This window comes from Phocoena sinus, chromosome 1 (assembly GCF_008692025.1).
Source record: "Phocoena sinus isolate mPhoSin1 chromosome 1, mPhoSin1.pri, whole genome shotgun sequence".
Lineage (NCBI taxonomy): Eukaryota > Metazoa > Chordata > Mammalia > Artiodactyla > Phocoenidae > Phocoena > Phocoena sinus.
Genome location: NC_045763.1, coordinates 154,236,764 through 154,249,262, shown reverse-complemented (window position 1 = coordinate 154,249,262; position 12,499 = coordinate 154,236,764). Strand labels below are relative to the sequence as shown.

General features: G+C 50.4%; 1 protein-coding gene across 1 annotated transcript; it reads right to left on the bottom strand.

The window, feature by feature from the left end:
- Positions 1–4,618: 4,618 nt before the first annotated feature.
- On the bottom strand, positions 4,619–7,491 carry MYOG (myogenin). Its single transcript, XM_032636857.1, has 3 exons — positions 6,976–7,491; positions 6,130–6,211; positions 4,619–5,524 (listed from the first exon to the last, which is right to left on the bottom strand). The coding sequence occupies exons 1-3, from the start codon at positions 7,444–7,446 to the stop codon at positions 5,403–5,405; spliced, it is 675 nt and encodes a 224-aa protein (XP_032492748.1). The 5' UTR covers positions 7,447–7,491; the 3' UTR covers positions 4,619–5,402.
- Positions 7,492–12,499: the final 5,008 nt, after the last annotated feature.

Sequence of the window (12,499 nt, the reverse complement as noted above, 5' to 3'; positions counted from 1 at the left end):
GTTTGAGCTACTTGTGCCAAGGGAGTATAGGAAAAGGAGTGAGGAGTCCTGACTGCTGGGATTGATTTATTTCTTTTTCTTCCTCTGAACACACCTGCTTCACTATCCTCGTAGACTTTCCTACTGATGCAAGAGTTACTGAAGCTAAACACCCATTAGTCATATCACGCTGCTGTTCGCTTTTGTAGCAGCTCCCCAGCACTGAGGTCCAACTCCTCGGTGTAGGACAGGAGGCCATCATGACTTCTTCCAGTGCCCTCTCCTCCCAACAGTCTCGAGTCCACCTGACTCAGAAGTGTTGCGTCTACGCAGGCCCATCACCAGAAGGCAGCACAGAATACTTCTTCCCTTGCCTTTGCAGCTGTGAACCTTCCAGACCCACTTCAAGCATCACCTGGGAGGCATGGCCTGCCTCTCCTCAGAAGAATTAGATAACCAGCAACCTTTTGCGCCCCTGGCAGTCTGTGCACACCGTGATGCTGCCCAGCCATTGTCCTCTCTTTGTCTGTTTCCCACTGGGCTGTGGGGAAGCTCCTTTAGGGTTAGGTATATACTTGAATGAATAAATGAACCAACCTTATCTCAGAGGGTTTTTATAAGGATTATTATTAAATAAAGCTAAAAAGTATTGAGAACTATTGTGTGCCAGGCACTGTTCTAAGCATGCTAAATGTATTGGCCCGTGAAATCCTCCCAACCCTGTGATGTATCGTCATCACCATTTTGCAGAACAGGAAATTCTAAAGCTGAGACCATGCAGCTGGTAAGATAGATGTGCAGATGTTTGTTAAAACTTCTGGCCCAGTACCAGGAGTGCTTAACAGATATTACTTGCTTCTCTTTTAAGTGAGCCCAAGACCTTACCCTGAAGTTAAGCCTCTCGCAGCTCCCTTTCTCAAACTCTTACATCTGTACCACTCATGCGGCACTTGGCTCCTGTGATTTTCATGGAGCCTTGTTTCTTCTGTTCATCTGAATGGTGAACTCCCTGAGGGCAGCATAATCCACCATCCAGCTTTGTACCCTCTCCAAGGCTAACTGACCCACTGATGATACAGGATGGCAGAGTCCATGGGCACAGATGGCAGGATGGGAGTAAGACAAGGCAACTTGTGACTCAGGGAGGCCAAACAGGCAAGGGAAGATGCTGGCCTAGTGCCTACAAGCCTCTGGGGGTCCCTTCCCACCCTCTCAATGATCAAAGGTAGAGTTGACCAGCCTTGATGACCAGCTGGCTACAGGAGTGAGATCTGAAGGAATCCAGGAAAACTACAGTTTCCCAGAGTTGCCATCTACTGGGCTGGGGAATGTAGAGGGAACAGGCTCATGTGAAAATGTGAGCTTGATGTTGGACATGCTGCATTTGAGATGAGACCCCAACATCATGTTTCTGTCAGCATTTGTAAAAGAGAAAGAAGACTCTAGGTTTCTTTCCTAGGACACTTTCCTTTGCCTCCCTTAGGAACGGTCCCAGCAGAGTGAGAGGCAGAGAATCTGGATCAGGTGGTTTCCTGTGGCTGAGCAGTGAGGGACAGCTAGAATCGCTGTGGGGTTTGGGGATCCCATTTGGGCCTAGGTGGTGCCTCCTTAGCCAAGATCCTAGCCCAATTCACAGCCTTCAGTACTTCCTGAGCTTTAGCTCACCTCCAGGCATCTCTGCCCTAGCCTGGAGCCCAGAAACCAGGAATTCAGACAAGTCCAGGGGACGTGACACGGTGGGTCTTGTCCAAGGAACAGATACCTGAGCCGAGGGGGCTCCTCTTCGCTCACCCTCCATTTTACCCCCTTTACCTCCCTCTCCAGTTGGTCCAACCTCCTACTACTGTACCTGCAGCACTTAGAAAGGCTTTTCAGTCTGCCAAGTAGGTTACTTTGAGAAGTTAGATACCGAAGGATGTTTATTGGAGTGCAGCAAATAGTACTTCAAGCATTCTGCAATTCACACTGTCTAAAGACTCCAAGAAGTTCCTCTCTACACACTGACAATTGGTATGTCAATTTCAAATCTTATCTTTTTATTCTGGCAGATTCCCTAAAGTCCCCTACTAGGCAACATTTGTTTAACTTTGATTTACTGCATGTGCTTCCACGGGAGACCAGACGTAAGCTAATTTCCCCAAAGAACTATGACTCGTTACTCGTTAATTGGAGTCTTATCTGTAATTCAGTTGTGCAGGTCAAGCATTTGTTAATTTAAGAAAGTCCCTGTGCTTTGATGACAAATGTTTCTTCTGTGAAAATAATGAGTGAGGCTGGGCTCCAGTTTGGCAAAGTTTGCCATTCACACATGTGAAGTTCCAGCAAATTGTTTCTTCCTGGTGGGAGGCTTAAGGACTTAAAGACTGAAAAAGAAATAAGCAGGCAATGACTACACCTGACAATGGTCAGGAACAATCGACCTTAATAGCCATTGCTTAGAACTGTTCATTCGTAACAGATTATGAATATGAACCTCGGATTCCAATTGACATGATAACTGAAGAGGAATAAACTTAAGAAATATATCCAGCAACCCGAGAGCCCATCAGTTCCTTAGGAGAGATGAGTGCCTTTCTCTTGGTCAGACCGAGCCCACAGTAAGAAGGAGGGCAACTTGAAGGCAGCAGGCTTGTATCTACCCTAGGAGCTTGGGAGGTACCAGGGGCAGAGGAAATGAACCCGAGGGGAGAAGATCCCCCTTGAATGGGTAGTTCAGTATTATTGGTGCATAATAAGGGAGTGAGTATAGATTGGAGAGCCAAGGTGTTGCACCCACACATGTTACTCTCCTCATCTCCAAGGGCAGGGAGCCAGGGAGAGCTAAGAGTTGTGGCAGTGACCTAGGTATTCCTCTCCAGCCTTTCCAAGAAGGTAAAACTGTGCCAACTGAAGAAAAACGCACAACCTAAAAGTTGCAAGATATGTTTTACTCAGGGAACTTACTGAGGACTATAGCCCAGGAGACAGCCTCTCAGATAGCTCTGAGGAACCGTTCTGAAGAGTTAAGGGAGGAGCCAGGATATATGGGGGTTTTTGCTGAAAAAAAAATGTAGTCAGATGTCAAAGATTACTGCTAATCACAAAAAATAGGCATATCAAATTAATGATTTTAGTGCTTTTCTATGTATGGGAAGATGCAAGAGTCCAGGCTCACTGAAATTATTCCTTAGGTGTGCATCTTAACAGTCTAGGGCCAGTATCCGAAGCGCATAATGCCTCCTGTTTTTTCTCCATCCTGCATTCCCCTCAGGGAGTACCTTGCCACTACAGTGGATGATAGTTTGATGGCAGGCAACGTTTGTTGTTTACTGGGATGGCAGGCAACATTCCCTGTCCACAGCTGTAAACACAATGACATAAACCCAAGAAGAAAATCCCACAAACGGGGACAGATTAGGCCAGTTTATGATTCCCAACAGGCCCAGCCCTGACTGGTGGTTTGGGATGAGCATGCCCCGGGGGGGACCCTGCCTTCTGCACCCTCACCTGAGCTCTGTGAGCCTACTTCACCTTTTGCTTAAATGGAGTTTCTGGAGAAACCTCTGGGAACAGTGTGTTGACTCCCCTCTCCAGGAACAAATCAAGAGGACAGGTGTGGTAGAGACGGCCCAGCTGAGCCCAGAGCAAGTGCAGAATGGGTATGAGGGCCTGGTTGATAAAACCGGGTTAAGTGTTTTATAAAGGGCCCTGAGGAATTGAATGCAGGATGGAATGTAGCACACTCTGAATCCCCTGACTTCTGTGATGATTCTGAAACTTATAAGTTGCAATAAATCAGACACACTTAGCGTGAAGCAGTTGGAATTAATAAAGGTTTTAGTCCATTCAAATTCTAGCTCCTGATGCCTTCTCAGTTAATATCATGCGATCTCTATCCAAATTCCTTCTCCCCAATTCTTCACCCACCTTCTCCCCCTCAGGAAGCCAGTCTTTGGAAGATGGCATCCCACATGAAGAGAGCCCCAGCTTTGTTTCCTTTGTAAGCCCCTTCCCCTACCCACAGCAGAACTGCCTTCATTCTCTGAGCTGTAGACAGGGACCAGAATCTCTTGCAGCCTGGAGGAATGGAAGGGTGTGGTGAGGGGACATGCTAGTTGGCCTGGAAGAAAGTGATAGTGTCTGACCCTAATCACCCTGATTGAATTAACTCCCACTTCCTCGCAGGACTCCTGCTAATGTGGCACCAGAGGAGAGGCAGGGATTAGAGAGGGGAAACCCACAAATTCCAGCTCCACACCCCTGTCTGCTGGCTGTGGTCTGAGTGCTAGGCATATGAGTATATGCTCAGTTAATTGGAAGGGAATGGACCTGTTGGGATATAAGATGGAGTGTAGTAGACTGTGAACAGTGTCTATGAATTAGAGTGCAACAGAATGCTCAACGGAATTTCCTGCGTGTCCCACAAGGATTTCTGTAGAATCTTGTCTTCGCCCAGCCAATGGACCAGACCTGGCTTCCTTTGTAATGGTAAAAAGAGCAGGGATCCCAGCGCCTAGTGACCACCAGCAACATGGTGCCTCTGACGCTTTTGGAGCCCCATCTGCTCCACAAGCCCTGGCCCTGCCAGGTGTCTGGACCACTGAGGTGGGAGAGGCTATAGCATTAGTCGTCTCCTCCCTCTATATCATCACAGACACTCTTCTAGCACCCAGTCTTTATTCATTTTTTTAAAAAGAAATCCAAATAAGTTAGCAAAAAAAAAAAGGAAAAAAAATATACAAAACAATGGCAAAACCACACGATGCTTAGTTAACAAAATAAATCACCCCAGGAGTCCCCGCCCACCCCCCACCCCCACCTGTCCCTGGCAACTTCAGCACAGAGACCTTGGTCAGATGGCAGCTTTACAAACAACACACAAAACAAAACAAAACATAAAACCATTGGAAGGTTCCCAGCATTCACTGCAAAAGCTTGGCCCCCCAGTGACTTGGGAACAGAGGATTGATTGTTCCTCTCCCTTCTCTCAATTCAGGGCAGGCCCAGCCTAACCCTGGCATAGGAAGAGACAACAACAGGAGATGTACATAGTCTGTCCAGGTCAGGACACTGTCTTCGTCTCTCAAAGTGTATCTTTTCAGGGGGTGGAATTGGAGGCTGCATTATGATCAAAGGGAAGCTCCTGAGTTGCCCCCTGAGCCAGGGGGCTTACACAAGGGGGCACTCCGGTGCCCTGCTTTGTCTCCCTGGAAACAGAACTGCTCTCTGCTCTAAGGAGTTAGCTAAATGAGAGCATCCATTCCCTCTCTGGGTGGTGGGTTAACCTTATATGTATGAGGAGGGGGATAGTCTGGCATTTGGCAGCCCCAAGGCTGGCTTCCTGGCATCAGGACAGCCTGGCTTAGGAGAGCCCTGCTGCAGGAGTGGTGGCACCTGTGGCCAGCTTGGGGGGCTCTCATGGTTGCCCATTTTGGCAGACAATCTCAATTGGGCATGGTTTCATCTGGGAAGGCCACAGCAACATCCTCCACTGTGATGCTGTCCACGATGGAGGTGAGGGACTGCAGGTTGTGGACATCCGTAGGGTCAGCTGTGAGCAGGTGATCTGTAAGGAGAAGGTAGGAAGATGTTACCTGGGTGATAAAAGTGTCTTAAGACCCAAGACAGGGGCTGAGCCCTTTGGTTTTCCCAGACAGATGGGTGAGAAAAGCTCAGGGTCCTACTCCCCAGCCCATGCCTCTCCTAGTGCTGTGTGCACGTGTGTGTGTGTATGTGTGTGTGCACGCCAGTGTGTCCTCTCTGATATCCCCTGGTGGGCTTAGAATTCAGAAGCAGTTATTCTGAAGTGGAGCCAGAATGGTGTATCCTGGGAGACTAGAACTGCCCTTTGCTGGCCCAGTTTTGCAGCACTGACTCAGCAATTCCCAGGGACCCTTGGGGCAGGGACATTGTCCTCTCCGTGGGGAAGGTCATCTACCAGGCACCAGCTGGGGAGTTGCAGGAGGCCTAGACAACTCCTTAGCTGGTCAAGGCTTCAGGGAGGCACATGGCCTTCTAGCCCACCATTTGGGGCCCTGGGTTCGAAAGGTCCCTACAGAGGCCAAGGGAAGAGGACTAGAGCAGGGAGTAAGATAAGAGGGGAGAACTGGGCTTAGAGATAGCCTGTGGGGTTTGAGTCAATACAGTAACCAGGGTCCTGGTCTCACTTACCCCCTGGGTTGGGACCAAACTCCAGTGCACTGCCCCACTCTGGACTGCAGGAGGCACTGTGGGAGCTGCATTCACTGGGCACCTGCAAGACAGGGCAAAGGCCCAAGGTCAGGGCACTGCCATTCCTGGTGGTGTCTCTTCGTCCAGTCCCAATGGGCAGAAGTACCTGTGGTGGGGTTGGAGGGTGGGCCACAAGCTGCAGCCCTCCAGCCTGGCCCACCCCCTGTTCCAGAATCTTCAAAATCACCTCCCTTCATGCCTTTCTCCGGCCACAGAGCCTCTGCTTCAGGGCCATTCCTAGCATCCATTCTGCGTGGTGATTCTGCCCTCATAGGACACCCAGCCTAAGGGGGTCTGTGGTTTTCTTGACCTTGGGATAAGGGTGAAGGAGGCAGAATGTCTGGCCCAACCAGGGCCGCTTTTGTGCAGGCCTGTTGGGGTTCCATGAGAGAGACTGAGTGGGTTTGCTCTCTGCTCAGCCATACCCAGGAGGGGGTCGGGTGAGGGGCAAAGCAGTCTTCTCAGGTACACTTGGCCTTGACTTTTAGGTCCTGTCTTCCCCCTCATCCAGCTGACTTTGGACTTGCTCCTGGATCCCTCCTTCAGTCCCGTTCCACATGCTTCTTCTCCCCACTGCCTTTATCTTGTCTGGAAAGGACCCAGAGACACAGGAGGTCAGCTGGGCAGCCTAGCTCTAACAAAGGAAGACATCCTGCAGCCTCCTAAGACCCTGTCTGGCTCCTGCTCTAGCCATCTGACTGAGCCCTACCACGGGGTCCTCTAAGGTTACCCAGGTGCCTGCTGCCCCCCCTCCCCCTGGGGCAGGTGGGTGGGATGGCCACTTACCCCTGGTTGGGGTCCGCCCCCGCCTCGGTAGCGGAGATCGCGCTCCTCCTGGTTGAGGGAGCTGAGCAGGGCCTGCAGGCGCTCGATGTACTGGATGGCACTGCGCAGGATCTCCACCTTGGGCAGCCGCTGGTTGGGGTTGAGCAGGGTGCTCCTCTTCAGGGCCTCAAAGGCCTCATTCACCTTCTTGAGCCTGCGCTTCTCCCTCAGCGTGGCCGCCCGCCGCCGGTCCACAGACACCGACTTCCTCTTGCACACCTTACACGCCCACGGCAGGCACTGGCCTGGGCAGTGCTCGGGGGTCCCTAGCCCCTTGTCTTCGAGGGGCACTCGGGCCTCGGGGCTCAGGCTGAGCTCAGTCCGCTCATAGCCCGGTGGCTCGAAGCCCTGGAGGTGGACGGGCAGGTAGTTTTCCCCGTCATAGAAGTGGGGTTCCTGGTAGAAGTAGGGGGATGTCTCATACAGCTCCATGGGGTCAGAAAAGACTTGTTCCTGCCACCAGCCCCCAAGCTCCTGCAGCCCCTCACGCCAACTGCTGGGTGCCATTTAAACCCTCCCCGCTGGCATGGAACCAGAGATAAATATAGCCAACGCCACAGAAACCTGAGCCCCCCTCTAAGCTGTTGCTGCACATCAAGACGTTTACAGTGGATTAGATGTGATTCCCCTTCCCTCTCCCCCTGCGCACCCCCACCCCTGCCCCCAGCCAGCCTACCCCCATCCGGCTCTTGTGCACGGGTAGGGAGGCCATAGGGTGTAATTTGACTAGTTTTCATTTCTCAACAGCCTCCATGGGGGCTGGGGAGGTGGGGGAGGACACACATTCTCCTCTCATCTGCTCCTTTCAATTACTCCTAGCTGGGCGGCCTGCCTGCTTCTAGTCCCAAAGAGGCGGGGTGGGGGTGGAGGGAGGAGTAAGGAAGGGGTAGGTTTAGGCTGGTAGGGGCCTTAAGAAGTCAACTTATTCATCCCCCTGCTTCCTCACAGCACCTTACCCAGACTATATCAGTCAGATGAAACTCTTAGAAAGATTCCCCTCCCAGAGGGTGAGAGTGCTTTAAATTGGGGGCATGTATTGATACTCAGTGTCCGAGGTAACAAGGATTGGCAGATGGATTCAACTTCTGGGTTTTCAAAGAAGCTTTGACATCATATGTCACTTAAGTCTCATGTGATTGGGGATAAATTGAGGCAAAAGGAATTTTTTGGTCTTATTTTTCTTTTTTGGTATGTGTCAGTGGAAGTTTTCTCTTTAATACAGCTGGCCAGGGTCAGAGCAGAGATTAGAACTTAACAGTCTACACGTCTCCACCTTCCCCACAGAGGCAAGGTCAAGATCTATTAAGCCCCCTGTCTCCTCCCTTTCTCACTCTGAATCATTTATCTGTCCTCCTATGGCACCTCTTCAACTTTGTTTCCTGCCCCATTTAGACACCAGGATTTTCCTGGCTCCTTACTGTGGGTGAGGTAGAAAGGAGAGAAAGCAGAGACCTTCAAACTCAGTTTAAATATGCCCTCTCCTTGACCACTTGGCTTGGTTGTTCTGGTCTTCCGTTCTGAGCCATCAGCTTTATATATATCATGCAGATCTCAAATATCAGGTGGAGGAGGGACTACTTAATCTTCGGGCTTCTTCGTCCACGGACATCTCTCAGCAGAAGATTTGGGGTCTGAGAGGACAGTGGTCCCGATATAGTAGGGGGGGCCTCAGAAATCAGCAGTGAGCAAGGCTCAATCTTGGGACTGAAGGATTACAGGGATGCTCAAAGCAGGGTCTCTACCCTTGAGGACCTTACCATCTAGTAGACCCTGCTGGTCACCTGGTTCTACCCAACCCCTGATGTCCGAATCCCCTTCCCAGGTGGCCATTGTCTGACATCTGTTGTCCTCACAAGGCAGCCCATTCCACTGATGTGCAGGGAGACCTTCTGGGTTTTGAACTGCAATCTGCTCCCTCTACTACCTTCTGTCCTGTGGTCCCAGTTTTTTCCCTAGGACACTCTGGACCAAGTCTGATTCCTCTTCCTAAGACAGATGAGGCTGATGTTATAAGTTCCAAGCAGTGGCAAGGATAACAAGAAGAAGAGGAACTGTGCTAGGGACTCAGGGAGACTTCACAGAGAAGGTGAGATCTGAATGGAGCTTGAAAAACCCAGCTTTCCTCCGTCTCACTGTCTGTGGTGAGGAGCCAGGAAAATGCTGATGTCCTTTTGGGGTAAGGAACAGAGATGAGGAGGGGACATAACTAGACAATTTTTTAAAAAAACCCAAGCATTTTGAGGGGGAGCAGCAAGGTCTTCATTTGGTTTTTGGCCTTACCACTGTGATACAGAGTGGCAGCCTGGGGGCTGTGGGTTGTAAACCTTGCTTTGACTCAGACAAGATAGGCTGAAGAAGAATCTCTATTTCTAACATACATCCCATCAAGAAAAGAAAAAATAAAAGAAAACCCTTGTCTCAGTTTACACTCTAATCTCTGAGCGCTGAGATAAAAAGTGATGTTGAAGTTCCTATAGAAACCCAGAAATTGCATTATTTTGTCCTTTGGGGATCCAGTCTGCCTCACCCCTAAACCATGTGCCCACATCCTCTAAAAATGGAAGCAGGAGAACTGGGCTTGTTCTGTGATTATTTCTAGGATCTTACTCTCTAGTTGATGAGTGTGGACACTGTGTGAATGTTAAATTACAATGCAAGAGAGAGCTATTTTAATTCAGCAGTAAACATGGGGGCCACGACCAATTGTAAATGAGTGGGTTCATCAAATGAGTGTTGAAGTTTACAGAAAATCAAAATCACCAAAGGCTGGAAGGGGAGGAGAGCCCTGGGCTGGGTCTTGGAGAAAAGGTAGGATTTGGATGAGAAGCGGAGAGGAGGGTGAAGGGAGCATTGGGTAGATGGGTTTGTATGGAGCTCAGGGTTCAGGTAAGTGGATGATTGGACAAGCCTGCAAAAGACGAGAGGAGGCCCACCTAGGCAGAATGGAGGGACTTGAAAATCTGAGGCAAGGAGATGGCACAGAAGACCATGACAATGACCCCGGAGTGAAGTGCTGAAGACCTGAACAAGCCACTCAGAGGCAAGGGGATGGATTCAACTGGGAGAGGATGTGTGTTTCAGCTGGTAAAGGGATGGTACATGTGTATTATAGGGGAGTGGTTGTTGTATTGATGAAAGGGCACCTGGCACATGGAAACACCTCCAAAACATTAGTCCCCTTACTTGCTTTGTCCTCTTCTCCACTCCTGGCCTCTCCCTCAGGCTATTTCCCTAGCTGTCTTCATTGCCCCTAGGGGACCAAAACAGCAGGGAAGACCTGGCCCCACCCCACGCGTGTGTGTATTTATTCATTCACTCTTTCATTCAAGGAACAGGTATTGTGCACCTTGTGCTGAGTGTGAGAGTCACTGACGTGAATGAGATGTGGTCTTTCTGCCTGCCAGGTACTCACAGTTGAGTGAGGAAGGTGATTATACAAAGTAGGTGATAATAGAGTAGGCTAGAAAAATGCTACTGTAATCCAGAGAAGGAATTTATTCATTTACTCCTTTCTCTGCTCAACTCAATTTCCTGAGAGCCCACTCTCTATTATTCCCCAGGTATGACTGGACATAGGCAAGAGCAGCAAATAAGATCAGTCCCTGCCCTCAGTCTGGGTGTGAGTTTGGCCTTAGATCTGTGTGACGTTTGCCTCTGACCCAATGTGAGGGCAGGACTGGGAGGTTAGGGGTGACCTTGTGTGTCTAGGTTTCAATGAATCCCTCCCTGTCTGTGGATGTGTTTGTGTATGTCTGTCTAAGTGAGTGGCTTGGGGACTATGTTAAGTCCCAGCTGTGAGGCACAGATCCTTCCAGGACTGAGAAGATAGGGTGGCCCAGGTGTCTCTCACCTCAGAACCCTAATGGAGCGATTGACCCTTTTCTCTCCTTGTTCCTCTCTTAGAACTGAGCTGAAGAAAAGCTGCCCCTAGAGGCTCCCCCTGCATATTCCTCCACCCCATGAAAACTGCCCTCTGATGGATGGGAACACATTGGTGCCAAGCACAGAACAGCCTTTGTGCTCTGCCACCAGTGGTGATCCATCAGCTCTAACTTGACAGCAGGGCGTCAGGCCTTAATCCTCACCCCTGCTGGCTTGGGCACTCAGGGCCCCCTGCTCTGACTGTAGCCTCCTCCTCCAGCAGTCCTGCTCCCTCCAGAGGAAGCCCTTATCCCTGGCTGGGGCTCCAGGGCCAGGTTGTTTGTGCCCCCACCCTGAGTGTCTCAACTGGATTCTGTCTATTTGCATGCTGGGCTGATCTCATTTGCATGGTAATGCTTGGATTTCAAAATGCTCAGCGATCCCCTTCACCTGCTCCTGACTCTTTCCTTCCACATCTGCTGCATACCCAGTCCCAACCTTCCGACTCCCAGCATCTTCCAGTCCCTACTGACCTCACAGGGGGGCTGACCTGGGCTGCTAGTTTACTTGACTCACATCAAAGCAAGTTTCCCATCCCAGAGTCTCACGTGTCTAGGTATAGAGGATCAAGGAGAAGGTTCTGGAAGAATGGGAGCCTCTGGCTTCTCCAAACAGGCCCCACATTTTGTTTGCCTAGGCTGGTTCTCTGGTATTATGGATGAGGACCAGGTGGGAGGTGGGTGGCGGGAATGCATGTAAATTTCAACAGGACCTAGATGCAAGAACACGTCATGCAAATCAGCATTATTTGTGGGGCTTTGAGAACAGATCACAGAATCATAGAATGTCAGAGGTGTAAGGTAGTCTAAGGATCAGCTAGTGCACCTTCTTCCTTCTACATACTGGGTGCACAGAGCACCAGTGTCAGAAGTGTGAACACGAGTGTTGGCTCTTAGACTACCTAAGCTCTTGGACTGCCTCTTAGGCCTCGGGGCTGAATGAAGGTGCCTCCTCTCCCTCTCTGAGGCTGACAGGTGAAGAAGGGTGCTTCAGGTGAGTACATGCTTTCCAGGTGAGCCTGAGGCCACAGGTGGGAGGCAGTGAGGGAACTGGAGGTGCTCTAGGTTTCAAATGGAGCGTTCAGAGAGATATCAGGAGAGGTAGTGATGGAGAGATGAAAAGAAGACACAAGAGAAGGGTGAGAGACAATAGGCTGGGGAGACCAGGGGGAATCCTGAGGGCTTGAGACAGGAGGAGAGGTTTGGAGGCAGATGGGAGCCAGGGTGGAGAGATGAGGGGGAGGGGAGGGCTCCAGGCCTCCAGAGGCCACACATTGTTTCCATTGAGAACTGAGCATCAAATAACGGCTGGGAAATCCGTCCCTGCCTGGAATCTGGAGCTCAGAGCCAGGCTCATTCATCAAGAATCTCTGGCCTTGGGGTGGGGAAGTGCAGGTCTGGAGGTGGAAGGGGATAGGTCCTTGGGAAGTTAGGGTCATGGAGAGGTGATTGGTAGACACAAAGCACAGAGCTAGTTTTTTAAATAACCAGACCAGAGCTTAGGAGAGTGTGTGGCAGTGTGAACCTGAGGGCCTTTGGAAATATAGGTGAGGATTTCTTATGAA

What these genes read in the sequence shown, in the direction of transcription:
- MYOG (XM_032636857.1), bottom strand. Translation starts at nt 7,446, where the DNA reads ATGGAGCTGTATGAGACATCCCCCTACTTCTACCAGGAACCCCACTTC. An exon ending in GGGGCGGACCCCAACCAGGG is followed by an intron (nt 6,212 to 6,975) that starts GTAAGTGGCCAT and finishes CCTGTCTTGCAG; the next exon opens with GTGCCCAGTGAATGCAGCTC. An exon ending in GTTTGGTCCCAACCCAGGGG is followed by an intron (nt 5,525 to 6,129) that starts GTAAGTGAGACC and finishes TTCTCCTTACAG; the next exon opens with ATCACCTGCTCACAGCTGAC.